The sequence below is a fragment of the Esox lucius genome, chromosome 21 (assembly GCF_011004845.1).
Source record: "Esox lucius isolate fEsoLuc1 chromosome 21, fEsoLuc1.pri, whole genome shotgun sequence".
Lineage (NCBI taxonomy): Eukaryota > Metazoa > Chordata > Actinopteri > Esociformes > Esocidae > Esox > Esox lucius.
The window spans coordinates 28,934,764-28,948,237 of record NC_047589.1 but is presented as its reverse complement, the minus strand read 5'-3'; the positions used below and the strand labels follow the sequence as shown (position 1 = coordinate 28,948,237).

Genomic DNA, 13,474 nt, shown 5'->3' with positions numbered 1-13,474 from the left:
GCGGCGGATGGGGGGATGACAGCAGAGGGGGGGATGAGAGTGGAGGAGGGCGAGAGCGGGGGGAGGGGGATGACAGTGGGGGGAGGGGGATGACAGTGGGGGGAGGTGGATGACAGCGGGGGGCGGTGACATGGGGTGCGGTGAGAGCGGAGGGGGATGACAACAGAGGGGAGGAGGATGACAGCAGAGGGGAGGGGGATGACAGCAGAGGGGAGGGGATGACAGCAGGGGGGTGGATAAGAGCAGGGGAAGGGATAAGAGCGAAGGGAAGGTGGATGAGAGTGGAGGGGGGGGATGACAGCGGAGGGGAGAGGGTGACAGCGGAGGGGGATGAGAGCGGAGGGGAGGGGGATGAGAGCAGAGGGGATGGGGATGACAGCGGAGGGGAGGGGGATGACAGCAGAAGGGAGGGGGATGACAGCAGAAAGGGATGAGGATGACAGCAGAAAGGGATGAGGATGACAGCAGAGGGGAGGTGGATGAGAGCGGAGGGGAGGTGGATGAGAGCGGAGGGGAGGTGGATGACATTGGGGGGGAGGGGGCTGACAGCAGAGGGGAATGGCTGCATGGAAGGTAGGTATTTGAGCGATGCGACGTGAACAAAGAGGTCTGAGCAATGAGGAATTCTGTCCTGCAATCACTCACTGTACAAAAGCACAGCAGAGCTGACGAGAGACACATAGTGTGTCTTTTTCCCTTTATGTGTGTGTGTAGTTGTCTTTTTCCAACTCTATAAGTGTGTGTATTTCTCTCATTCTGTGTGTGTGTGTGTGTGTGTGTGTGTGTGTGTGTGTGTGTGCTTGTTTCCCTACAGGACGAAAATTCACCAAAATGTCCTGGCATTACATGGAAACATGGTTACAAAGTATTTTCTAGATTTCTGGGTTTGGTTTAGGGTGTAGGGTTTAGGGTGTAGGGATTAGGGTGTAGGGTTTAGGGTGTAGGGTTTAGGGTGTAGGGTTTAGAGTGTAGGGTTTAGGGTGTAGGGTTTAGAGTGTAGGGTTTAGGGTGTAGGGTTTAGGGCTTAGGGTGTAGGGTTTAGGGTGTAGGGTTTAGGGTGTAGGGTTTAGGGTGTAGGGTTTAGGGTGAAGGGTTTAGGGTGTAGGGTGTAGGGTGTAGGGTTTAGGGTGTAGGGTGTAGGGTTTAGGGTTTAGGGTGTAGGGTGTAGGGTGTAGGGTTTAGGGTGTAGGGTGTAGGGTGTAGGGTGTAGGGTTTAGGGTTTGTGTTAAAGTTAGGGTTACATTGAGTTTATTTAATAGGTAAAAGAGATGTCAGGAGACCAGCACATTTGGGTGTGTTCGCATCGTTCCAAGTGATTTACTGTCATTATAATGGAGACTGACTGTCTCTCTCGTCTAAATGAAGAACTGAAGCAATAATTAGCACATTGATTCCATAATATACACCTTCTGAGACAATATGCTGACAGATGTGTGGTGGAGGAATGATATGCCACACTCCGCCACATGGAGACACACACACACACACACACACCCACATAGGTTTTACAATCAAAGTGAGGACCGGCAATTTAGTACCAATGAAAATAACCATTTTACCTAACCCTAATGCTAACCCTAATTCTAACCTTAAACCTAACCCCAAGTCAGACAAAGACACGCGCGCACAAGCGTACACACACACAGGCACACACTCTCCTGTTCAAACGTAACCCACCCCCCCCAACCCCACACCACCAGACCCCCCCGATCATTGGAGGCTATGAGACACTGTGTCACATATGAGTGAGCTGATGGTATTTCCATCCCTCTGTGGAAAGGCCCAGTTGTCCATGCAGAACTGTGTCTCAGTGTCTGGGAGGTCACAAAGGGCCGTGTCCCAAATGGCAGCCCACACAGTGCACTGTGTAGGGAGTAGCACGCCATTTGGGATGCAAGGGCCCATAATGGCAACATATTGAAACACCCTGTCGTCCAGACAACCGTTTCTGTCACCGGGGCGACCGACTCATCACCTCACGTCATCAGAAGTTGGTAAGGACATGCAGTAACATCATCTTTAAATAGTACCTGGACATACGTACACACTCACATGCACAGACTCGTGTAGACACACACACACACACACACACACACACACACACATACTGTAGCTACTACAAAATAGCTACTCTCCTAAAGGCATACTTTTCACTTTGACTGTATTTGTCCTTTTATTCATAACAGGGATCAAACGGAGACCTGGGACTATTTTGAGGTTAAGCGTCGTAACACAGCAATAAAAAAAGTACACATTAAAAACACACAGATAAGGAACCTGATCTACATAGAGCCCCCTTGATGCTCCATGCCCCCCATCCCCACCCCACTGCCAGGGGGAGAGAAAGAGAGAGCGAGAGGGAAAGAAAGAGGGAGAGAGGCAGGGACAGACAGAGAGGGACCCCACACTCTCCCTGCCCTCACACAGTCAGCGACAGCATGTGCGATTCATTAAGTATTAAACACAAAGCTTTGCCACTGTGGTGAGTCTCCTCAGAACCCTCTTTGAAGCAAATGGGGACCGAGACGCATTTGTTTGCCTTTGTAATAGAAAATATGTTCCAACGTACATTTTGTAATTGCAGCTCAGCTCCTTTCCCCAAATCAGTCATCCCTCTGAAAATCATGACAGATTCTCAGCCACACGTCTCAGAGTGAAAGAGAGAGAGAGCGCATTTGTGAGAGAGTGGAATTGAGTGTGTGCGTGTGTGTACGTGCACAAGTGAGTTTGGTTTAAGAGATCATAGTTGGATCAGAAGTCCTCACAAGGATAGTAAATCATGAAAAGTCTGCCTTCAAAAGGACCTCAGGAGGAGAACATTAATTTCCAGCTAAAGGGGTAAGTTTAGGTACAAATTTACAATTAGGGCTTATTTCATTATTTTGGTTACTATTTAGAGTTTAGGCATTCCAGATTTGGTTAAGGGGTTAGGACCAGCTAGAAGAGGATTGGCCACCCATTAGAGTCTGTGTCCTCTCTAGGTCTCTTCCTAATCTTGGACCCTACAAGGGAGTTCTTGCCAGCTAAAGTGTATTTACTGTTGTAGCTTGTTCTTTGGGGTTTCAGGCTGGGTGTCTTTAAAAACACTTTCTGACAACTGCTCATGTAAAAAGGTCTTTATACAATAAAGGCACTAGGGCCAGGCGGTTAGGCTTCGGGTTAAATGTTAGGTTATTGAGGTTTAGGTTTGGGTTTGATTATAATATGTATTTTTTTGTTTTCTGTTCCCCACAAAGATAGAAATACACAACTGTGTGTGTGTGCACGTGTGTGTGTGTGTGTGCACGTGTGAGAGAGAAGGAAAGAGAAAGTGAGGGAAAGAGGCAGTAAAAGTGTGATCAGAATCAGATGGAAATATGACATAAGGACGTCCCACTCCAGATCAGCGAGTGCAAGGTCTTATCACACGGGCTGTTCATCAAACCCTGTCAACTCAGTGACCTCCGGCAGGCTGCCATACAGAGGCTCCGCTCTGACAGAGCCCGGAGTGTAGTGTTTCAACACCCAACTGCAACTGCCTTCCTGGGTTAATACTGCCCTCTAGAGGCCATGCCAGTAACAGCCGCTAAGACCGGAGCATAATAGTGTAAAGACTTCTTGTTCAGAATGACTCTAAGCATCTAGGAGGACTGTTGATCCCTATCCAGTTAATCTTAAGGCAAACACAGACACACAGACACACTCACAAACACAGATTTACAGAGCTCAATAGGTGACTCGTGGCGTCTACGTGGAGTTGCCATGTTGAGTGAGTTATGTTTCCTTCTTGTGTGGGTTATGTTCCCAACATGTGTGGGTTTTGTAAAAAAAAAAAAAAAAGCCCATTTGACACCAGAAGTTGTTAAAAGGTGCTTTTACAAACAACCCTACTGTGTGTGTTATATTGCCAAAATGTCTGGGTTATGTTGCCAGACAGTGAGGGTTATATTGTCAGATTGTGTAGGTTATGTTGCCAGATTGGAAGGGGTTATTGTGAAAGATTGTAGGTTACGAAGCCAGATTGTATGGGTTACGTTTCCAGATTGTATGGGTTATGTTTCCAGAATGTGTGGGTTAAGTTGCCAGATGTTAACAGGCCATCGGCCAGTCAGACTGTGTGTCCACATACATCCAGATACACTGTTGATACATGACGCAAAGACCCCTAGTGTGGAGAAACAAAAATATTGAATTTCAGAATACAAACAGTAGGCCGATGACACAAATCATTGTTTAATATCCTTGTAGGGACCGGAAATACAGAAATAATGGGTACGCTAGAGGTGATATTGTCACTGTGTTTCCTGGCCTGTCCTTCAGCCGCTCAAGCCAAATGCTCGCTGGTTTGTAAATAAAGCTCATTGCTTCGTTACAAAATGTTGGTTTGCTTGGCTTGGCTAAACAGGGAACAGTGGCAACACGTTTACACAGAGCCATCCCATCAGTCCACCTGGTTGGCTGGGAATCTGTGTAGAAACAGAGGGCCAAAGAGACAATGAGACAGAGAGAATAATAAGGGAGAGAGGGAAGTATCCAGCACAACAAGACAGATGAAAACTCATTAAAACGGCAAGATTCAGAATACCGAACCACTTAGGCTGCTAGTCCGTGGATGACCACCGGAGGGCAGCATAACCTCACACACACAAAGCTCTGCCCCTTTCTTCCCTCACATTACTTCACGGTGACAGATTGATGCAACAATTGATAATCAGCAGTTGTTTTACTCGATCAGCAGGCCTCCGTGTGAGTCGCACATGAAAATAACTAGTAATTCGAGAACCCCGAAAATATGTACACTGCATTGAGGTGAGGACGCTAGGTCTTTAAATACAACCATCAAACCTACAGCCATAAACAATACACAGACACTCATCTTAAGTTGAGCATTTCACTCCCAGGCTGTGTAGGCAAGTTGCATTTTCTGTCAAAACAACAAGACATGGAACCTGGTGAAAAGGACAAATTACATCCCATGAACAAGCTTTGAGCCGTACTGTTCCTGCTCTGTACGTCTCTATTCATCCACAGCTTCAATTCAGTCTGTCAGGACACTCAAGAGGACCGATCGACCTATCTGCCTCAGTGCCACACAAAGTCTATCATATCTTCTACGTAGGACATCTCGTTTGAATAGGGCGCAGGTCAAAATTGGCGAATGCAATCCTACTCTATAATCCTACTAAGGTTATATGAGGAACCATACAGAAATGAGGAAAGGAGAGGGGCAGATAGGATAGAAGAAGAAGGAGAAGGAGAAGGGAGGAGAAGGAGAGGGGTGGAGAGCAGAGGAAAAGGTGACGGGAGGAGAAGAGGAGAGGGGAGGAGTAGGAGAGGGGAGAAGAAGGGAGGAGGAGAGCTGACCACTGTGGAACTGGATTATTTGTTTCCAATCTGGAGGTGCAAGACAAATCTAGTAAAACCTGGTGACGAACCTGGTGGAGGACCTGGTAAAACCTGGCAAAACCTGGTGATGGACCTGGCAAAACCTGGTGACAAACCTGGTAGAGGACCTGGTAAAACCTGGTGAAGAACTTGGTAGAGGACCTGGCAAAACCTGGTGACAAACCTGGTAGAGGACCTGGTAAAACCTGGTGAACTCTGTCTCCAAGTGTCACAGTCTTGTTCTATTATGCATCACCAGCCTTTCTGACAAACGGTATCAGCTGAACACATTATTTTACAAAGAGCGAGAAAGATTCTTATAAGTTTTTATAATCCTATCAGTTTAGGATCAAATTGGAAGCAGCTGGAGGCCTGGCTCCTTAAACAAAGGATTTTGAATCAGCAATTTCCTTCCGTGGTCCTGTTGTGTTTCTCCCTCAGCATGACTCTGGTATCAGAAGAATGAGACCTTCCATTACAACAGAGCTACACCCCAGGGATAAGATCCTGGCTGTGTTCTACCCCCACCTGACTGGCAGGCCCTGGAGGTAAACATTACCCAGAACAGAGAGAACCATGGAGGGACAGAGGGAGGGACAGAAAGAGAGGGAATAGAGGGAGGGAGAGAAAGAGAGGGCGGGAAAGAATTAGGTAGAAAGGAGAAAGATGATGTACAACAGTGAGAAGGAGGAAAAGAGAGAAAGTGGAGAAGGAGAAAAGAGATAACTGAGACAGAGGGGGGAAAGTAAAGAGCCTGAGGTAACAGAGAAAGAAGAGAGAATTTGGCTTGAGACAACAACCTCTCTCATCAGAAAGAAGGCAGGCATGAGCTCACTGTAAAGTCCAGGAATAAACACTTAAAGTCACACAAAAAACACTTCAAGAAACACTACATACGTTTGTCAGTTTGTTCATTTGTTCGTTCATTCATTTATTTATTCTTTATTATTAGTGAGAAGATGTGTTAATGGTGTTGTCAAACAAAACGTGTTGTTGCTAAATGTTCAGCCAATCAGAAGCAAACAGAACAAAACAGTAAGGGACAAACCGGAAATTCATCCTCCCTGTTTGATTCTGTTCTGTTCTGTAGGGCAAAACACTTCCAAACACTTTTATTTTAAATTAACATGTATTGTTACAATCCATCAGGCCCAGGTATTAAACTGCCAAAGCGACGGCTTTATTCGCCCATGCCTAGACCCAGTCCTGGCCTGGGGTATTGACAAATATTTTTATTAATGGAGGTCAGAAGACCCCTGTAGTTTGTTTTATTATTGTCCATGTTCACGCTAACTAGAAAGACTCATTTAATCCAGGCAGACAGATCCCTCTCAAGCATGTTTTAGGCTTGTAGTTATGTGTTTTATATAATTACCACTAGCTCCACATGACAATACTTACTGGAACTTCTAAAACTACAGCACCCATATAAGCAGTACATCAACTGTTTGAGTTCCCAGAACTACTGTTGGTTTAGAAAGAAGCAAGGCACAAATCAATGAAATTAACTTACTTATTTGCCATCTTGGTCCTGATAAAACTTTTTTATATTTAACTTTTACTTGACTGAAGTACAGATTGACCACGTTTCAATCATCAGTAGAGAGCTCAGTATGGTTCAATATCATCATTTTTGACTGCTCGGAAAAATGTCTCGTTCATGATGACCACCCAATGTTTTGTGAAACGTAAAGCTAGTTAGCAGTAACCAGTCAGCCTAGTAGGATGATATTTAGAAAATCTGCCAAGGGGAGGGGAAATGGAAGGACTGTCCAAAGCAGGAAGTATCTTCTCCACAGAGTTGTTCTCTTCTAGAGAGAAAGATGACACTTTGTACATCTATATTGACACCTTTTATCATTATCAGTACATTTATCTATATATCAGCTGGTAGGAACATTGCTGAAAGACATCTGATGGCTCTATTAATCAACGACAACCACAACTACACACAAATTAACGCAGCACAATCAGTTTCAATATAGAAGCTTCGCAAAAAATGAAACAAAACATGACTACTGTATATTTAATTTTGAGATCTGGCTTGCACTTCACACTGATGCTTTTTTTGGGGGGGTTGTTTGGCAAACAAAAATACATTCTGCACTCTTTCAAATCTCACTGCCCTGAAAATCTCTCAGACATTATACACACCAACATAAGTTTTCCCACCGTGCAGTACCCCTTTACGAAAATAAGCTAACAAGTAGGCAGAGTGACATGTTAGCAGGCTAGCTAGCTTACGTCAACAACAGGAAGTGTCCTTTGTCACTGGTTGCGTGTCTGAAATTGACAACCAGCGATCCAGGGTATTCACACTGAAGTGATCCACAGGGCGTAACTGTGGTGAAAGTGTTCGCCGCAGATGTTCAACTGTTTACACTGTAGTCTGAATATAGACGTATAGTAAACAAGAACGAGTCTCATCTAAAAACAATGATTTCAGTGTAAAAGGTTCAACTCAGCCATCAGTTGTGAGAGTCAGTCGTTCATAAAATACGGTAATGGAGTTCAATGCTTATGAAGATGTTTTATATGTTTAACAGGCCAGACTCTGGTAGCATACTTCAGCAGTAATGAGGAACTGAGCAAACAACACAAGTACAGAACTTAATGACGCTCCATGGAAATAGAGTCATTATTATGACTAATGCAGCCGACATGGGTGGATCAGTATTCAGTCTGCATTGGTAGGAAGAGATTACGATTGAAGACACAGCGAACCCATTGACCCGTCTATCTGACAGCGCCCTGTCTATCTGTTTACCTGTCTGTCTGTCTGTCTCTCTGTCCGTCTATCTGACAGAGCTCTGTCTGTCTGTTTACCTGTCTGTTTGTCTCTCTGTCCGTCTATCTGACAGAGCCCTGTCTGTCTGTTTACCTGTCTGTTTGTCTCTCTGTCCGTCTATCTGACAGAGCCCTGTCTGTCTGTTTACCTGTCTGTCTGTCTCTCTGTCTGTCTATCTGACAGAGCCCTGTCTATCTGTTTACCTGTCTGTCTGTCTCTCTGTCCGTCTATCTGACAGAGCCCTGTCTGTCTGTCTGTTTACCTGTCTGTCTGTCTGTCTCTCTGTCCTTCTATCTGACAGAGCCCGGTCTGTCTGTCTGTTTACCTGTCTGTCGGCCTGTCTGTCTTACCCAGTAGTTCCATGGCGTCGTCATCATCCTCTATCTCCTCCTCAGTTAGCGAGGGGGCGGAGCTATTGATTGAGTCAAAGGAATCCTGGGATAACATGGCGGCCAGGAGCTTCTTGTGGTGTTGCTGTTGCTCCTTCAAACCTTTAGTCTTCCCCTCCATCTTAACACTGCAGAGACAGGAAGGGGAGGGGTTAGAACATAGAGGGGCATGAATAGAACAGGGAAGAAGGACTTAGAACACAAAGGGGAGGGGATAAAACAGGAAGAGGGAGTTAAAACATAAAGGGGAGGGGTTAGAACATGACAGTGGGAGTTTGAACAGGATAAAGGAATTAGCTCAGAAAGGGGAAGAGTTACAATGTGCAGAGGAGGATTTTTGTTAATTTAGGTGGTGGACAGGTTATGAGAAGTAATTTAACAAACCCCTATCTGTTTTTGTACCAGAGCCTCTTTAGACACTGACCTCTGTGACCTTTACACTGACCCCTATGACCTTTACACTATCTACATACACAGCACCAGAATAACCGGTAGTGGTAAATAATACTATCCCCCCACCCTGAACCACCCTGGACTAGTTAATACTACCCCCCCACCCTAAACCACCCTGGACTAGTTAATACTACCCCCCCACCCTAAACCACCCTGGACTAGTTAATACTATCCCCCCACCCTAAACCACCCTGGACTAGATTATACTATCCCCCACCCTAAACCACCCTGGACTAGTTAAAACTACCCCCCCACCCTAAACCACCCTGGACTAGTTAATACTACCCCCCCCCCCCAACCACCCTGGACTAGTTAATACTATCCCCCCACCCTAAACCACCCTGGACTAGTTAATACTACCCCCCACCCTAAACCACCCTGGACTAGTTAATACTATCCCCCCACCCTAAACCACCTTGGACTAGTTAATACTATCCCCCCACCCTAAACCACCCTGGACTAGTTAATACTATCCCCCACCCTAAACCACCCTGGACTAGTTAATACTACCCCCCCCCCCCCAACCACCCTGGACTAGTTAATACTATCCCCCCACCCTAAACCACCCTGGACTAGTTAATACTACCCCCCCACCCTAAACCACCCTGGACTAGTTAATACTATCCCCCCACCCTAAACCACCTTGGACTAGTTAATACTATCCCCCACCCTAAACCACCCTGGACTAGATAACACTACCCCCCCACCCTAAACCACCCTGGACTAGATTATACTGTTCCACTCTCATTCAGTAATAGAAGGGGAGGACATATGTTACTGTCACTGATTAAATACAGTCAAGTAAACATCAGGGGCGGGATTCTAAACAGTGTCCCTTGGGATGGTCCGTTAGATATTATGCTCTGGTCTCACAGAGGCCAGAAATGCCTTCATTTCACCAATGAGTAGAAATAAAGCATCCTTTCATCACACCTCACACATTAACCCCTTAATGCATAAACCAAATCACCACACACTCATCAAACAGTTTGAAGCAAAAGTATACGCTACTTCAACTTATACTTTTGATAATGAAATAATGCTTGATGTCAGAAATAGAGATTAATGTCATTTTGTATATGAGACGATTATTCTGAAATGCTTGGTGGGTCAGTATTCCCTTCTAGTGCCTCTCTCATTATCTCCCCGAAATATTATATGGATCTGAAAAATAACAGTACGTCCACAGGATTCATTGTAAACGTATCATTATGAAACATTATTATGAAAAATTGAATAAAGATTAAACTCGTTCTTACGAATAAAAGTCAGTATGCTAACTTGCTTTGGGATATAGTTACAAGATGCAGGTGAAATGTTATCCAAAGACAATCTGTGAATAATCACTTCATTGTATAGCTCAATAAACACTGCATTTTGTTCTATTTTATTTTTATTCTATGTACATAAAGTGTATCACTGAGTTTCAAGCTTAAGCCTGATTACATTAAAACCAGATTTGACATGGTAAAAGAGTTGTCTTTGTTTGAAGTCTATAATGTCTGCGTGAGGGGAGTAAGACAGCTCTACAATCATCTGGTGTGACAGGGATTAATCCCACTGAGGTAACAGGTAGGAGTGTTGTTCTCTGACCTTTCCGATGTTAAAAAATGGGAATTTGTCACATGGTAACCCATACATAGCCTAGTGAAACAGGAATTCATGGAATAATATCCTAATGAGTCAGATAAGATTGTTTTGTGGTGCCAATAACAGTGACGTGCGTTTGTGAGGTACATCACTGCTTGCCTGAAAGTGGTTTCTTTTAACAACTTTCTCAATTAATGTTGAGAATTGTATGATGTATTGACAGTCATGAAACGCCACAGGTAGACCTCCATCTACTGTAGTTTATGGTACACAGATAGACCTCCATCTACTGTAGTTTATGGTACACAGATAGACCTCCATCTACTGTAGTTTATGGTACACAGATAGACCTCCATCTACTGTAGTTTATGGTACACAGATAGACCTCCATCTACTGTAGTTTATGGTACACAGATAGACCTCCATCTACTGTAGTTTATAGTATAGGCGGATTGTACCAGTCACAGCCTCGGTAGCCTCTAAGACACATTGCTGTTAGAGTAGCTATCAGTCAACATGACACCAGCCGCTCCACGGTTCAGAGGATGCGTCCCAAATGGCACTCTGATCCCAGAGGTGCCCTACTTTGACCCAAGCCCATAGGAGTCCTGCCATTTGGGAGTCGTCCAATCAAGAAAGGCCATTAATTGAGACCAACCATTTGAGGAAAAGTGTTCATAAAAGAAGACATAGAGAGAAGCTAGTAGAGGAGGGAGTACAGGGAAAGAGATAGATGGACACACTCAACACGTCACAATCTTGCTGAGCCAAATGCATCCGTGAACTGCCAGCCACAGAGGATACTGCATCACAATGGCGTTTAAAACCATGAGGAATAACCAGTCGGAACAATCTCGCAATGCACCAGGAAGTGGAGCGTCAGAGATGTCAAAGAGACCAAAGTAAAACGTACGAAAAACTACTTTCCTGAATAAACACTTAACACACAAATGTAAACAGAGGCGTGACATCGCAGAATCTACAGCTGAGAAGTGGCTTCATCTCCTGGTTAGACCACGGAGGGGTGATTAATATCCACAGATAAAGAAATGAACAATGGAGAAAGAAAGCGGGAGAGTGTGAGAGATGGTGTGTTTGTGTGTGTGTGTGTGTGTGTGTGTGTGTGTGTGTGTCTCAATGTGTGGGATTAATTTCCATATCCTGTCTGAGATGGTGTGTTAAAAATTACAAAAAAAAGTTATTGGATGAATATCTCACTAGAATAAAGTATTTGCACATTATAAAATGATGAGAATGTTATAAGGAAGATATAGTTATGATAGTATATTTATATATATATAAATATACTATATATATATATATATATATATATATACAGTATCTCACAAAAGTGAGTACACCCCTCACATTTTTGTAAATATTTGATTATATCTTTTCATGTGACAACACTGAAAAAAATACACTTTGCTACAATTTAAAGAAGTGAGTGTACAGCTTGTATAACAGTGTACATTTGCTGTCCCCTCAAAAAACACACAGCCATGAATGTTTAATTCGCTGGCAACAAAAGTGAGTACACTTGTAGCAAAGTGTCATTTCTTCAGTGTTGTCACATGAAAAGATATAATCAAATATTTACAAAAATGTGAGGGGTGTACTCACTTTTGTTGCCAGCGGTTTAGACATTCCATCGCTGTGTGTTAAGTTATGTTGTTGGGACAGCAAATGTACACTGTTATACAAGCTGTATTTCTTTTCATGTGACAAACCTGAAGAAGTGACACTTTGCTACAATGTAAAGTAGTGAGTGTACAGCTTGTAAAACAGTGTAAATTTGCTGTCCCCTCAAAATAAATCAACACACAGCCATTAATGCCTAAACCGCCGGCAACAAAAGTGAGTACACCCCTAAGTGAAAATGTCAGTTTTCCCAAATCATGTGACCCGTTAGTGTCAGGTGTGAATGGGGAGCAGGTGTGTTAAATTTGGTGTTACCGCTTTCACACTCCCTCATACTGGTCATTGGAAGTTCAACATGGCACCTCATGGCAAAGAACTCTCTGAGGATCTGAAAAAAAAGAATTGTTGCTCTACATAAAGATGGCCTAGGCTATAAGATTGCCAAGACCCTGAAACTGAGATGCAGCACGGTTGCCAAGACCATACAGCGGTTTAACAGGACAGGTTCCACTCAGAACAGACCTCGCCATGTTCGACCAAAGAAGTTGAGTGCACGTGCTCAGCGTCATATCCAGAGGTTGTCTTTGGGAAATAGTCGTATGAGTGCTGCCAGCATTGCTGCAGAGGTTGAAGGGGTGGGGGTCAGCCTGTCAGTGCTCAGACCATACGCCGCACACTGCATCAAATTGGTCTGCATGGCTGTCATCCCAGACGGAAGCCTCTTCTAAAGATGATGTACAAGAAAGCCCGCAAACAGTTTGCTGAAGACAAGCAGACTAAGGACATGGATTACTGGAACCGTGTCCTGTGGTCTGATGAGACCAAGATAAATCTATTTGGTTCAGATGGTGTCAAGTGTGTGTGGCGGCAACCAGGTGAGGAGTACAAAGACAAGTGTGTCTTGCCTACAGTCGAGCATGGTGGTGGGAGTGTCATGGTCTGGGGCTGCATGAGTGCTGCCGGCACTGGGGAGCTTCAGTTCATTGAGGGAACCATGAATGCCAACATGTACTGTGACACACTGAAGCACAGCATGATCCCCTCCCTTCGGAGACTGGGCCGCTGGGCAGTATTCCAACATGATAACGACCCCAAACACACCTCCAAGACGACCACTGCTTTGCTAAAGAAGCTGAGGGTAAAGGTGATGGACTGGCCAAGCATATCTCCAGACCTAAACCCTATTGAGCATCTGTGGGGCATCCTCAAACGGAAGGTGGAGGAGCGCAAGGTCTTTAACATCCACCAG

The 13,474-nt window shown here is 44.6% G+C and overlaps 1 protein-coding gene across 4 annotated transcripts in view; it reads right to left on the bottom strand.

The window, feature by feature from the left end:
• c21h8orf34 (chromosome 21 C8orf34 homolog) overlaps positions 1 to 13,474 on the bottom strand; it is a 106,603-nt gene that overhangs the window by 45,756 nt on the left and 47,373 nt on the right. For all 4 annotated transcript variants that reach the window (XM_029116356.2, XM_029116355.2, XM_029116357.2 and 1 more), the window contains exon 7: positions 8,503 to 8,669. In XM_029116356.2, coding sequence (XP_028972189.2) covers positions 8,503 to 8,669 — 167 coding nt within the window. The remainder of the gene's footprint in view (positions 1 to 8,502; positions 8,670 to 13,474) is intronic.